The sequence below is a fragment of the Embiotoca jacksoni genome, unplaced genomic scaffold (assembly GCF_022577435.1).
Source record: "Embiotoca jacksoni isolate LCO1_2020_lvr unplaced genomic scaffold, fEmbJac1.0.p SCAF_2, whole genome shotgun sequence".
Taxonomy (NCBI): Eukaryota; Metazoa; Chordata; class Actinopteri; family Embiotocidae; genus Embiotoca; species Embiotoca jacksoni.
This window is the reverse complement of record NW_027185340.1, coordinates 13131302-13144608: the sequence shown is the minus strand read 5'-3', so window position 1 is coordinate 13144608 and position 13307 is coordinate 13131302. Positions and strand designations below refer to the sequence as shown.

Below are 13307 nucleotides of genomic sequence, written 5' to 3'. Positions count from 1 at the left end.
CGTTGATGTGGTACACTTTTCATACTCTTGTTTATTTATATAACTGTTGGATGAAACATTGTCAGAGCAGGAACGTTTTATTTAGCTTTCCAATTTAAAACAAAAACGAATGAAGAAAGCCTTCAGTCCATATTTTCCTAACTATATCATGCATGCATGAAGTGGCACACTCTTTACAGCACCCGATTCAAACATCCTCTTCAGGATAGTCGGTAGATTTAATTCATTGTTAACAATTAAATGAATTTACAAAATGATTTCAGTTAAAACTAAACATTCACAGCTGTTATTCTAAAGTCATAATTATTTTTAACAGGATGCAAATATATTTGTTTGTACTTCACCCTTTGAATGTGTCTTTAACCACGTTGTGTCTTGTTGCAGACTATCCCAGTCACATCGTCTGGGATCCCCATCACTGACAGACCTTTCACCAGAACTTCACTGCTGGGCTTTGTGGGTCCAGTAAGTTCAACTTCTTTAATCTGGTGTTTTTTTTTTAACCCTCCATGTCTGACCTACAGGTCTGTGATAACACAGACACATATACACATGCATCGCCCGTGAAACTTTCTTTCGAGAAACAATATCTAGTCTTTTCAGGATAATTCAATGACCTCTTTCTGGGCACTTATTTCTTGAGCAGTTTATTATACAGCCACCCTGTTAAAAGCTAAATCATCCAGAGCCAGACTTAGTGAAGCAGATACTGAAGGATGGCTTTACCAAGCGTATTATCAGTTGAAAATATGGCGATGGTTTTTATTCCTCTGCAAAATGCAGAATTTCTTTCCTTTTTCCTAATTTGCATGTCCTCAGTAAACATTGTGAGGTCGTCCAATTTTATGTACCATTGGTTCTTGTACTGAACAGCAGGTTGTATGGATGAAGACTGTACTTTAAATTTGGTACATGTCCAGGACTGTCCATCTAACTCCATGTACTGTGTTTCCTTCCAGGACAGTCTTGTGTTCATTGTGGGGAAGATGGAAGGGCTGATGGTGGTCAGTGGGCGGAGACATAACGCTGATGACGTGGTTGCTACGGCGCTGGCTGTGGAGCCCATGAAGTTTGTGTACAGGGGAAGGTAATAAGAGGAAGCGGCCTTTGATCATTTATTGTATTGAGAGTGTCGTGCACGATTTTCTAACTCTGTTGAGAGTATCACAGGACAGCAGGAACTGAGCAGGACAGTCCAGCTGTAACACGGTTGTTTTGTGTTGTGTGCTGCAGGATCGCAGTGTTTTCTGTTTCTGTGCTGCATGATGAGAGGATCGTTGTAGTTGCAGAGCAGAGGCCGGACGCTTCAGAGGAGGACAGCTTTCAGTGGATGAGCCGTGTTCTTCAGGTACTGACTGCTTTGCCCGTTTTACATCTCATCGCATCTAATCGAAGGACTATACGTTCACATATTTTATTTTCAAAGACTTGCTGGCATCCGAGATTGAACCTGTATTGAAGCTGTATTGCATTGCTGTTTTGATCTAATGTGCTGGTGTAGAGCGAGTTTTAAAGTACACACAAAGTCCCATATTAATGTGGAATAACATGCGGAATCTAAAATAATTAAATGTCCTATTCAGTGCTGACTGCAGAACATGTTGCCAGAAAGTCAAACCCACAAAATAAACAACAAGCAAACTGTTTCAGGTGCTTGCTCAGAACCTGGAGGGTATAAAATGTGCCTTAGTGCATCCTTTGAAAAGTTATCATTGTTTGTAGTTAATGTGGGCAGAAATATACGTAACTCCTGTTGTAGTTCCACTCAAGGCTGAAATAATCCAATATTTTGTTTTTTAATTTGATTGATTTTGGAATCAATAGATATTTAGAAAAATGATGAATAAAAAGAAACAAGAATATTGCATGTGGAAACATTACCTACAATACCACAACACCCACAAAGCTCACACTGCTTGTTTTTATAGAAACATTTAAACTAATTCGTCAGATTTTTTTTGCTTATTCTCATTTAATCCTCTGTATGTTTCCAGGCTATAGACAGCATCCACCAGGTTGGAGTGTACTGTCTTGCTCTGGTACCTGCCAACACGCTTCCCAAGGCTCCCCTGGGTGGCATCCATATCTCTGAGACCAAACAGCGCTTCCTGGAGGGTGCTTTGCACCCCTGTAACGTCCTCATGTGCCCTCACACGTGTGTCACCAACCTGCCCAAGCCAAGACAGAAACAGCCAGGTAAACCACCACGTGTCTCGGCACGGTCAGGTTTAGACGCTGAACAAAAAAACGTAATTCCTTTGTATTGCTGTGTTTATTTTTTTTTGATATGAGTGTGTCTGACATTAATGTTTGGCTTGTGCTGCACAGAGGTCGGTCCTGCTTCTATGATAGTGGGCAACTTGGTGGCAGGCAAGAGGATAGCACAAGCCTGTGGGAGAGACGTAGGACAACTAGAGGACAATGACCAGGCACGTAAGGTAGATAGTCATCCTCAGTCATCCTCATTTCACCCACGTCACACCTCCACACGTGCACTGCAAACACAGGTAAGGATCCATGCCTGAGGGAGGGAAATGTGAAATACATGACAGCTGATGGAGAGGACGCGGCTCTCACTTAACCTTCGTGGTAAAAGCCACCTGAATAAAAAAAACAGGTGTTGTGTAACTCAGATTGCTCCTTCATCACGTACTGCTTCACATATACAGTGCCTTGTCTTTACTATCATTCATTTTTTAAAACCACCCTCTGCCATCATACTGCATGAATTCTACACCGGTAGTGTGCGTTTTGGACTTTGCTAAGTGTTACTTAGATTCCTTCATAGCTAAACTTGTGTTTCTGTCTCCCTCTATAGTTCCTTTACATACAGGATGTGCTGCAGTGGAGAGCTCAGGCCACTCCAGACCATCCTCTGTTCCTCGTTCTCAATGCCAAGGTACGGTGTTTGCGATGGTCTGACTCAAGAAGCGTCATATACGAGTGATTGAAATCTCACTTATTATAATTTTAAATGAAGTTTTGAAGTGACAGAATTTCCTGGAAATGCAGATGAGTAACTGTTAAAGACAAAACAGGGATGAATTGTTGAATGAAAGGTGCTACACAAATAAAACTCAGTTGAGTTGAGTCAATTTGTCTTACTCACTTCTAATACAACAGGGGATACTGATGTGAAAGCTTCCTTGATAGAAATCTACAGATTAATCATTCTTAAGGAGTTGGTGGTGAGTTAAATTAAGAATATGGATAAATGTATATCGTATTCTTGTAAATGCTTTTCAGGGCACAGTGGCGAGCACAGCTTCCTGTCTGCAGCTGCACAAGCGTGCAGAGCGGGTGGCAGCAGCTCTGATGGGACGCCTAAACACTGGAGACCATGTGGCACTCGTCTACCCGCCAGGTTAGGAAATCTACTGCCACTATGCTAATTGTCCTTTCAGTTCAGTCCTTTAGGACACAGCATCACAAGTATTTGTGTTCAGGTGTGTATATATATATATGTATATATATATTATATATAAACACTCATGTGCAGGAATCGACCTGATAGCCACGTTCTATGGCTGCCTGTACGCTGGCTGTGTGCCCGTGACCGTCAGACCCCCGCACCCACAGAACCTGGCCACCACCCTGCCTACTGTGAAAATGATCGTCGAGGTAACAGATTCTGTTTGTTAACTGACATCGAAATGCTAATTGAACCCCTCTCAGTGCAGTTATTACAATCATGGAGCCTTGTGAATGTATGTTTTAAGAACTATATCAAGCTGTATAATATTTTTTTTAAAAACAGCTCTGCTTTTCTAACAGATAATTGTGTGAACAGTTAAAGTACTGACATGTATGTCGTAATACTGTCGGGATATTTATGTTTAAGGTCAGTAAGTCGGTGTGTATCCTGACAACCCAAGCAATAATGAAGCTGCTGAAATCCAAAGAGGCTACAGCTGCTGTGGACATCAAGAGCTGGCCCATGGTGCTGGACACAGGTCAGTTATAAACACACTGAGGTCCTGCAGTAGATATTGAAGTAAAGAAAGCAGCTGATGAACGTGTCTGTAGTAACTCTCTCCTCATCTGCTTCTCTTTGTGCTGCAGATGACCTCCCCAGGAAGAAGAGTCCCCAGATGTACAAACCCCCGACCCCAGAGATGTTAGCTTACCTGGACTTCAGTGTGTCCACAACAGGCATCCTTGCGGGGGTGAAAGTATGTTGAAGGAGATGTAATGATCACTAGATGCACCTGTGGATTCAACAGTGCCACAGTCATATTGAGACGTTACCAGCTTCTCTCAATTCTTGTTAGTACAATGTTAATAGTTAAGTCTGCAGCAAAGCACTGAAAGAAAGATCAGCACATTTAGGCCTACAATCTTCAGTTGGAGTTTCCCAAAGATTGGTTTATTTTACTTGGTAACAGCTAACTTTTTCAGCTGTTAAGCAACCGTCACACACACTTCTGTGAAATAACGGCTCCCTGAAAGATCAAGGTTATTTTCAAGTTGAATTTTACTCCTCTACTCAATTTCTATGCGTCATTTGTGTCTCTTTGTGTCATGTCATCTCTTCTAGATGTCTCATGCTGCCACCAGTGCCTTGTGTCGCTCCATTAAACTGCAGTGTGAGCTCTACCCGTCCCGGCAGATCGCCATCTGTCTGGACCCTTACTGCGGCTTGGGCTTTGCTCTCTGGTGCCTGTGCAGGTAAACTGGCAGCTCAGAACAAAGAAATCGGTGAAATCAGGATTAAATCTGCCGCAAACATTGTCGTTTTGTGGCTGTGGTGTTTTCCCACTCAGACTCCTTTTCTGTTTCTGTTTCTGTTTCTGTTTCTGTTTCAGCGTGTACTCGGGCCACCAGTCGATACTGGTTCCCCCTCTGGAGTTGGAGAGCAATGCATCTCTCTGGCTCACTGCAGTCAGCCAGTACAAAGTCCGCGTCACTTTCTGCTCATATTCGGTCATGGAGATGTGCACCAAGGGTTTGGGTTCACAGACGGAAGCACTGCGGGTTAGTTTGTCTCTTCAGTTGTTGAACAGTGTCGCTGGGGAAGCAACACACTGCAGTGTTTTCTTCCACAAAATTTAAGTGGTTTTCTTCAATGGCTCCTTTTCCCTGTAGTGCTGTTGCAGAACTGTAATTACTGAGACAGAATCAGGCTACTCAGCAGTGAAACACTTTACTGCTCCTTGTATGTGTGCTGAACATTTTCTGCAGCACTGGACTTTGGGATTATTTGCAAATCATGTCTGTGGTTTAAAGAGTAGAGGCTGTCTGATTGAAAAAAATACATTGCACATGAGAATGTAACCATTAATTTTTCTTGTCTGTTCTTAGTTCAAATGTAACTCCAACAATTGTCCTGCAAATTGAGTAAAAAGGTACTTTTTGTTAATGCACCTCCTCTTTTTTCCATATCAAGCTGCGGAATGTGAACCTGTCATGTGTCCGTACATGCATGGTGGTCGCAGAAGAAAGGCCCCGCATCTCCCTCACTCAGTCCTTCTCAAAGATCTTCAAAGACTTGGGGCTTTCACCACGAGCCGTCAGCACCACCTTCGGCTGCAGGGTGAATGTAGCGATCTGTTTGCAGGTAAGCAGCCGCTGAAGGACGATGAGGACAAAGCAGGGAGGGGCGAAAGGATGGAAACATCCAGAGTGTATCAATATTTTAGGGTCAAAACTGGCTGTGAATCTATGTAATGATTCAGATAAACATCAAAGAAATCCTTGAAAAATATAGGATGGATAACACTTTAAATGGTGAATGCTGGTGATGATGTAATGTAAGTGGGTTATTTCACTGCTTTATGCAACTTGGACAGTTCGTGTATGTAGTTCACTGAAAATTAAAAAAAAAGGTGCAAAGGAGGATGATGTGATGTAATCATGTAAACTGATTGATGTATGGAGTCAAGAAACTGACAAAAGGCAGTCAAGAGGCAATTGAACTATCAATAATACAATTATATAATAGTTGAAATGGAGTGCAGAAAGAAATAAGTACATATTTTTACTTAAACCCCCAATTAGTTGGTAAAAAAAAAAAAGCACACGGTTTTTCATTTTTTTCTTTTGAGTGGGTTGATTTTGCCCTCAAGGCCTTCGTTTTTTGAAACTAGACATCCTGAAATATACCAAAAAATATTTTATGTTATTTTTATTTCATGTACTAACTTGGGGAAAATAGGAAGCTTTTATGTACCAGTGAAGGGGAAAGTTTGGAGATTCATTGCTCATCTCAGATTTAATTTGAACTATTTAACAGTGTGTAATTCTTCATATTTATGACTTTTGGCTTTTGTCAGTTTTTGGGGATCCATAGATCCATAAAAGGGTTTTGGAAAGACAACAAAAACTCCACACACTGAGTTGCTTCTCAGTCTGACTCATCTGTTTCTCCTGTACCCTTTTGCAAGTGTATTTTTCCAGTCCCTGATGATTTCTTTGTGTATGAGTTTGTTATGCGTGTTTGTATGTGCGTCCACGTATATGAATATATATGTGTATATATCTATCTTTATTTATCTGTCCTGTCAGCCCAACAGGTTAGGGAAACTGGCTGAGCAGGTACTGTTGGATAAGAGTGGCTGTTTGCTCTGCCGCTGGGTCTGTGTATGTGTATGTGTATGTGTATGTGTATGTGTATGTGTATGTGTATGTGTGCGTGTGTGCGTCCGTGTGTTCGTGTGCGTATTTGTTGTTTATCTTGCATGATGTTTGAACGTGCTTAACCTCACTGTTTTTCCTTTTTCTTGCTTTTTCTTTTTCTTTTTCTCTGACAAGCTTCGGCTTCCCGTTACTGCTATTTATTTTAGCCGAGTCTTACTTGTCCCGGCTGGCTCTCGACCATCGCTTTCTGACAGGTTTTACTGTATGTGACTCTCTATTACATTTTACCATGAGCTAGCAGCATGAACTCTGCTGTGACGCCATTCAATTTGGAAGGATTTTTGAATAATGAGTCTTATTTCAAACCCTATTATCTTTATTCCACAATGAAATACAAACTTAACACCAGAGGTGCACAAATTCCTTCCTATTTGTAAAAATCTAAAATATTTACAGAAAATGAAGATCATAAATCTAAAATGGAATACAAGTTATTTTGCAGAAATTATTGTCAAAAACAGTCATCAGTTGCCAATTTTATCAAAATATTCTTTTGGGACTTTCTCGTAGGACACAGAAACGGCACATGAGCATTATTCTTCGTAGATAAGATGTAATTTAACTGGGAAGATTCACATCACTATGCGGTACATTGGTGTAAAACTTCTTTAGTTTTTAGCTGCACAAAATTTTAAGTTCGCAGTCATTGTAGTTAGGATTTTATAACACTTAAGAGAAAGGAGAACATGCATGAGCTTGTCAAACACCGTGGTGGACCCAAACACGGGAATAGACCTAATATAGCCCGCCGGCCCCAGATTTGGCTCTTAATGTACGTCTTTTTTTTGTTTTTACTTCTCTGATATTCTACATTTAAATCACTTTACCACAGTTAGTTTTTGTGAAGTCTTAATTAGATGGTACAATTAGTATTTTATATCTATATTCTCTTGATGGCCTGTTCTTTCACACCAGTATTACAAAGTAAGATCAGATCGCTGGCTTTTTACTTTTTTTTTTTTTTTTTTTTTTTTTTTTGGCCCAGAGTAGCAGACTAGTCGTTAAACCTCTGTCTGTCTTCACGTACTGGCGTTCCTCAGCTCATTAAACTTAATCACTCCTCACTGTGTTTGGCTCCACAGACCACACAGACCCCATACAGTGGGTCATTGCTAACTGGTGCTCCGGCTAAACACTGGCAAAGGAATGATGGAAATCCTAATTTGTTATGACGAGTCTAACAGCAGTAATGATGACGAATCACAAAGCAGACAGAATCAATACCTGACAACCATAATCAGTACTTGAGAAATAGTTCAATTAGAATTCAGCTGCACAGCAGAGCTATCGAGATTTAATCACAACAAATGGCGCTCGGATTTTTTTGCTTTGGGCTTTTGAAATAAATATTTCAAGGAAAAAACTACAATCATTCATTTATAATTTCTTTTGTATTGTAGTTATTGGCACTGTAGCTTTTCCCACTTTTCTTACACGTCGCACCATCAGAGCCGGTGATGGAGATAGGCCTACTTCCTGTGTTCACGTGGTTGAGTTGTGCAGTTGTGCCAAGGTCCTAACTATCGTAGCCTGGCTGGTTGGCTTCTGGCTGCCCCCTGCTTTGTCAGCAGTTGTTTCATAATCACCTTCCACCTCCCCTCCACTCAGGCAACATACAGCGTTTATGTCAGGGCTCCAGCAGCTGGATTACTGACTCATGTCCGGTGCTGTTTGTTTCTTTTCCAGGGCACAGCAGGACCAGACCCCACCACTGTTTATGTGGACATGAGAGCTCTACGACATGACAGGTAGGGGGCAGCAGTGTCTGCGGGATATACAAGTTATCATGTTTTGTTTTTTTGTTTCATTATCGATATTTTCATTTTAAGATTTCTATGAATTTAAAACGTACTTGAATATACGCTTGAATTAAACAGTAGTCACAGTTTTTCCTTTTTTTTTTTTTTTTACACATGTTGGAAAATGTAATAAATAATAATTGTCCTTGTTTGTGTCCTCGTCAGGGTTCGCCTGGTGGAGAGAGGGTCACCACACAGCCTGCCGTTGATGGAGTCTGGGAAGGTCAGCATCATTGAAAGATATCAACTAAAACTTACGACTTAGTGCTGCTAAAGCGTTGCCCTTTTCGTGAACTGTTTGTTAATTTGAATCATGGCTGTCTGCTGGTATAGATCCTCCCTGGAGTGAAAGTGATCATTGCCAACACAGAGACTAAAGGTCCTTTGGGAGACTCCCATCTAGGAGAGGTAAGTCATCGGAGTCTTTTCAGCATCACCTTTTACACCTTGTGGCCCACAGTCAGTTCCTTTTCGGTGCACTGAAGTGATTTCTGTCGTAACCTGAATACATAAATGTCTTGAAAACAAGTTTTTCTATAATCAGGGTAGAAGGTTGGAGAATCCTGGTTTTTCACAGCTAGTTTTCTTCTGGAAAAAGACTATTTATTTGCTAGTTTCTGATCAGCTTTTTATGTAAAAAGGTGTAGGACGAAGACTTGAGGCAGGGTGACTGTATAAAAGGAAAGATTTTTTACAGATAGCCATCCAATGAGTCTAAAATTAAATCATACACAACAGTGTGTAGTGTATCATAGTGATGCTGTTGCACTGAACTGCATTAAGAACTGAACAGTTTAAAACCTGATTCTTCATCATAAAGCACTTTGTAACTTTGTAAAAGGGCTGCATTAATACAGTTTATGATCATTATTTATTGGTACCATATTAATAGGAGTGTCTGAGATTCAGGCCCCCTCACGTGCAAATTGGGAGGACACAAATCCAGGAAAACCTGTAAGTAAAATGTAGTCCAATTGCGGTCACAAATTGTCATGAATCTGTGTTTTAGGTGTGGGTGAGCAGTCCTCACAATGCCACCGGCTACTACACAGTTTATGGGGAGGAGGCGCTGCATGCTGACCACTTCAACACCAAGCTCAGCTTCGGGGACACCCAGACTGTCTGGGCACGGACCGGTTACCTGGGCTTCCTGCGGCGCACTGAGCTGACGGACGCCAGTGGAGGTGAGAATCACGTCGAGCACTCGTTGTAACTTGCAGTCAGTGCATTGCTTTTGGTGTAAGCCGGACTCGCTTAGATTTTTTTTCTACCACAGAAAGCAAAATTCAAATTTTCTACCTCCCTTTGTTCTCTAACAACAAATCAGATGTAAAGTGAGAGCTGCCTGACTGTGTGTTTCGTGTCTCTGTCTCAGAGCGCCATGACGCCCTCTACGTGGTGGGCTCTCTTGATGAGACCCTGGAGCTGAGGGGGATGAGGTATCACCCAATTGACATCGAGACCTCTGTTATCCGCTCTCATAAGAGCATAGCTGAGTGGTGAGAAACCTGCATCACCTATAATCACTGTTATATTATTATGCAGTTTGAATTATTCGCTATAAAGTCATGTTTAAAATGTAGTTGGGATAACATGAAATCTGCTTTCCCTCTTCTTCAATCTCTCACATGCATTTCCCTCTTCTCCTTTACGCTCATGTCCTCTTCACTTCTTTTTAATTTGTCTACCCTTTTTTCCTTCCCTCCGTGCATCCGACCCCTCCCCCCTGCAGCGCGGTGTTCACGTGGACAAACCTCCTGGTGGTGGTGGTGGAGCTGGAGGGATCGGAGCAGGAGGCCCTGGACCTGGTGGCCCTGGTCACCAACGTTGTCCTGGAGGAGCACTACCTCATCGTGGGGGTGGTGGTGGTGGTCGACCCCCGGCGTCATCCCCATCAACTCCCGGGGGGAGAAGCAGCGAATGCACCTCAGAGATGGATTCCTGGCCGACCAGCTGGACCCCATATACGTGGCTTACAACATGTGAGGGCCCGGTTGCAGGAGGGTTACTCCTCCCTCTTTCCCCCCACCGCCCACACCTCCCCCCCCCCCCCCCCCCCTCCCCACCACGTGGCTTATCACACTACAGGAGACAGCAGGACAGTAAATGTGGGTCTCGTATCGGTCGCAGGCCCACCATCATGGTGGCTTCTGTTCATAGAAAGTGAGCTGCCCTCTTTTCCTCAGCGGAGAAATATGAAAGAAACATGGATGCAAAACGTCACCGAAGAGAGGAGAGAAATTCCAACAGATATAATAAGACTGACACAAACCTCACATCTGTTTCTCTCGTGATTTGTTGCCTCAGCAAATAATGTTTTAAAGGGCATTCTTGTTTTATTGAGGTGAGTTTTGTATGTATGACATAACTTCTGACTCCCAGGACACCTGAGAGCAGCACAGCAGGTGGTTATGGTCCGATACTACAGTGTGCCATTAACATTATTTATTTTGTCAATCTCAACGAGGAGGAATGTTAGTGTTTTCCATACACATGTGCCATAGAACAGAAGTGATGCCAGTACCCAGACCCTGATTCAACCAAGCTCGAATATGTTTCATGTGTCATTACAGGTCCTTTGCTTTTCATTGAGAAAAACAAAAAATCGATCTTTCGGGCATTGTCATCACATCTGAAGGAGTCGGTCCTCATGTTACAGCTGCACCCTGAAATGAAAACGGATTTTTGTGTCCCAGCTCAGATCATGTTATTGCACCAACAAAGAAGCACACAGCGGTGGTGTTACTTTTTTTTTTCTCGCTCATTTGTAGTTTCTAGTGTTCGTAGCTTCGAAATTATGTTGTGGTGACTCAATCTCATCCTTTTTCCGAATCTAAAACGTGTAATATAGTTACTGTTTTACCTGAACAAAATGCAATGAGTGATGTTGCTTAGAATGACTGCATACAGTAAGTGCCGATCAGTCCAAGTCGTGAGATGGCGAAGAATATAATCATTGCTTACTATTAGCAATGTGCTAAATGATATGAATTAAGCCTTAAGTGTTTTTCCAGACTCCTCTTCCTGTCCCAGCTACGGTTTAACTTCATTTTGTAAAGTTTATCGGCTGTTGGATGGGCAGAGAATATGCAGATGGAGGTGAAGAAAGGTAAATCCTGCTCTTGTCGCACCCAAAGTTTTTTTTTTTTTTTTAATGTTTTTGGCTAGACTCAATCCTAACATCCGCCATTACAAACACCCACTCGCTCCATGAGTATTTAACCGTCTGTCCTTGTTGTGTTGAATGTCTGTTTTATAGAAAGAGACTGGAAGAAGTTGTGGTAGGTCTGGGTTTTGTTGCAGAATGTCGTAGCCTCATTTCGAGTGCCATAAGGTTGAATGAAACCATGTTGAGTACCATACGAGGCCAGTGTTTAAAATGTTCGTAACACCTTAACGCATTGACTCTGTAAAGATTCTCTTCTCTGTCCTTTGCTTCTTTTCTTCTTTTTTTTTTTCTGTGCGCACATTCCTTCAGTAACAGGCTGCAGCCTGCTGTAAGTATGTACAGGTTTTCTGTAAATTATTAATAGACGGAGGAGAGGACAGGAAGCGCAAAGACAAAATCTGGTATATATTTGAACTTTTCGCCTCATAAATGAAAATTATTTGCAATGGATTCTCATGTGTAAACACTGGGAGGAGACATGAAAAGCCTTGTAAACATTTTTATAGTATGAAAGAACAGTGGGAACCGAGCACTTCCAGGATGAGATGAAGCACACTCCGAGCACAAAGAGAAAACGGTTGCTCCGGTGACTGCGAAGATGTCACATCCTCCAGAGCAAACTTTTGATGTTAAAGTATGGAAAGATACATTTGTCTGATATATGGTTAGTTGTCATTATTTTCATAACATGATTTCGTAATGAATTAAAAAACAAAAAGTGCTTTTAACTTGAAATCTTTGTCTTCACTCGCAACTGAACAAAGTGTCCAAGAAGAATATTTTAATCAACCTTTAGGTCCATTTCTTTACTTTTTTTATTCTAATGCCTCAATGTGAGGTTTGTTTTGTCAAAATAAGCTTTTTTTTTAAAACACACGGATGACTCTTCAGATTAAATGTGCGCGTCGCTAAACTGGGATTATATGATGTCACAACTGTTTACTGTTATGGAAGGTTTACCTCGTGGTCAGAAAATTCTCTGTTCTGATTGGCTAGCAGGTGACGGTACAATGGCAGCTCTCTGCTGTTACTAAGCAACACAAGCTCCTCGGGATGAATGAAATCCCCCCCCCCCCCCCCCCCCCCCCCGCCACCACCACCACCACCACCACCCTCACCCTCCTACTTCAGTAAATCTGCATATTATTTAGAGTTTTAGAGTTTCTGTGTTAAAAGTATCTTTAGCATCAGTGCTTAACCCACAAACATCAGTGTTAACTTGGTGGGTTTTGCTTTTGTCAGAAGCCAGTTCATGTTTCTGTCAAAAAAAACTGAACAAAACAGCACTGAAAATGAGTCAAACACAATATAGATAGAAATTATTATTATTGTTTTTTTTTAACAGACTTAAAAATAGTTACATGTTTAGCAAGCTAACCGGCCATTACCCCGAGAAGAAAACCTTTTTCACCAATATTTTCTTGTTAATTATTACCAATAAATGCAGTAATCTGAACAGTAGAACATTTTAATGTTTAGGCCTTTTATGTCTGGTCTCTCACATTCATATTCTTAATAGATTTTTTTTTTTTAACATCGGAGAACAAATAAACTGGGTTCTCCCTTAATGTAGATTGTTTTTAATAAAATTGTATGAATAACATGAAATCATGGATCATGAAACGTCGCCCTCAAAATAACTGAACATATGACTGTTGCTAAAAAACTTTTCTTAAATATTGTGCACATCATCAGGAAAAATA

The 13307-nt window shown here is 41.4% G+C and overlaps 1 protein-coding gene across 1 annotated transcript in view; it reads left to right on the top strand.

Annotated features, from left to right (window-relative positions):
* Window positions 1–10513, top strand: part of dip2a (disco-interacting protein 2 homolog A) — a 79463-nt gene extending 68950 nt beyond the window's left edge. The window contains 20 exon segments of the mRNA XM_069154639.1: window positions 385–465; window positions 960–1087; window positions 1234–1348; window positions 1995–2196; window positions 2329–2438; window positions 2819–2899; window positions 3247–3364; window positions 3500–3621; window positions 3842–3953; window positions 4063–4172; window positions 4538–4668; window positions 4806–4974; window positions 5387–5557; window positions 8323–8384; window positions 8601–8658; window positions 8769–8843; window positions 9445–9619; window positions 9811–9934; window positions 10168–10312; window positions 10314–10513. Of these exon segments, the coding sequence (XP_069010740.1) occupies window positions 385–465; window positions 960–1087; window positions 1234–1348; window positions 1995–2196; window positions 2329–2438; window positions 2819–2899; window positions 3247–3364; window positions 3500–3621; window positions 3842–3953; window positions 4063–4172; window positions 4538–4668; window positions 4806–4974; window positions 5387–5557; window positions 8323–8384; window positions 8601–8658; window positions 8769–8843; window positions 9445–9619; window positions 9811–9934; window positions 10168–10312; window positions 10314–10421 (2397 nt within the window). The 3' untranslated portion in view covers window positions 10422–10513.
* Window positions 10514–13307: the final 2794 nt, after the last annotated feature.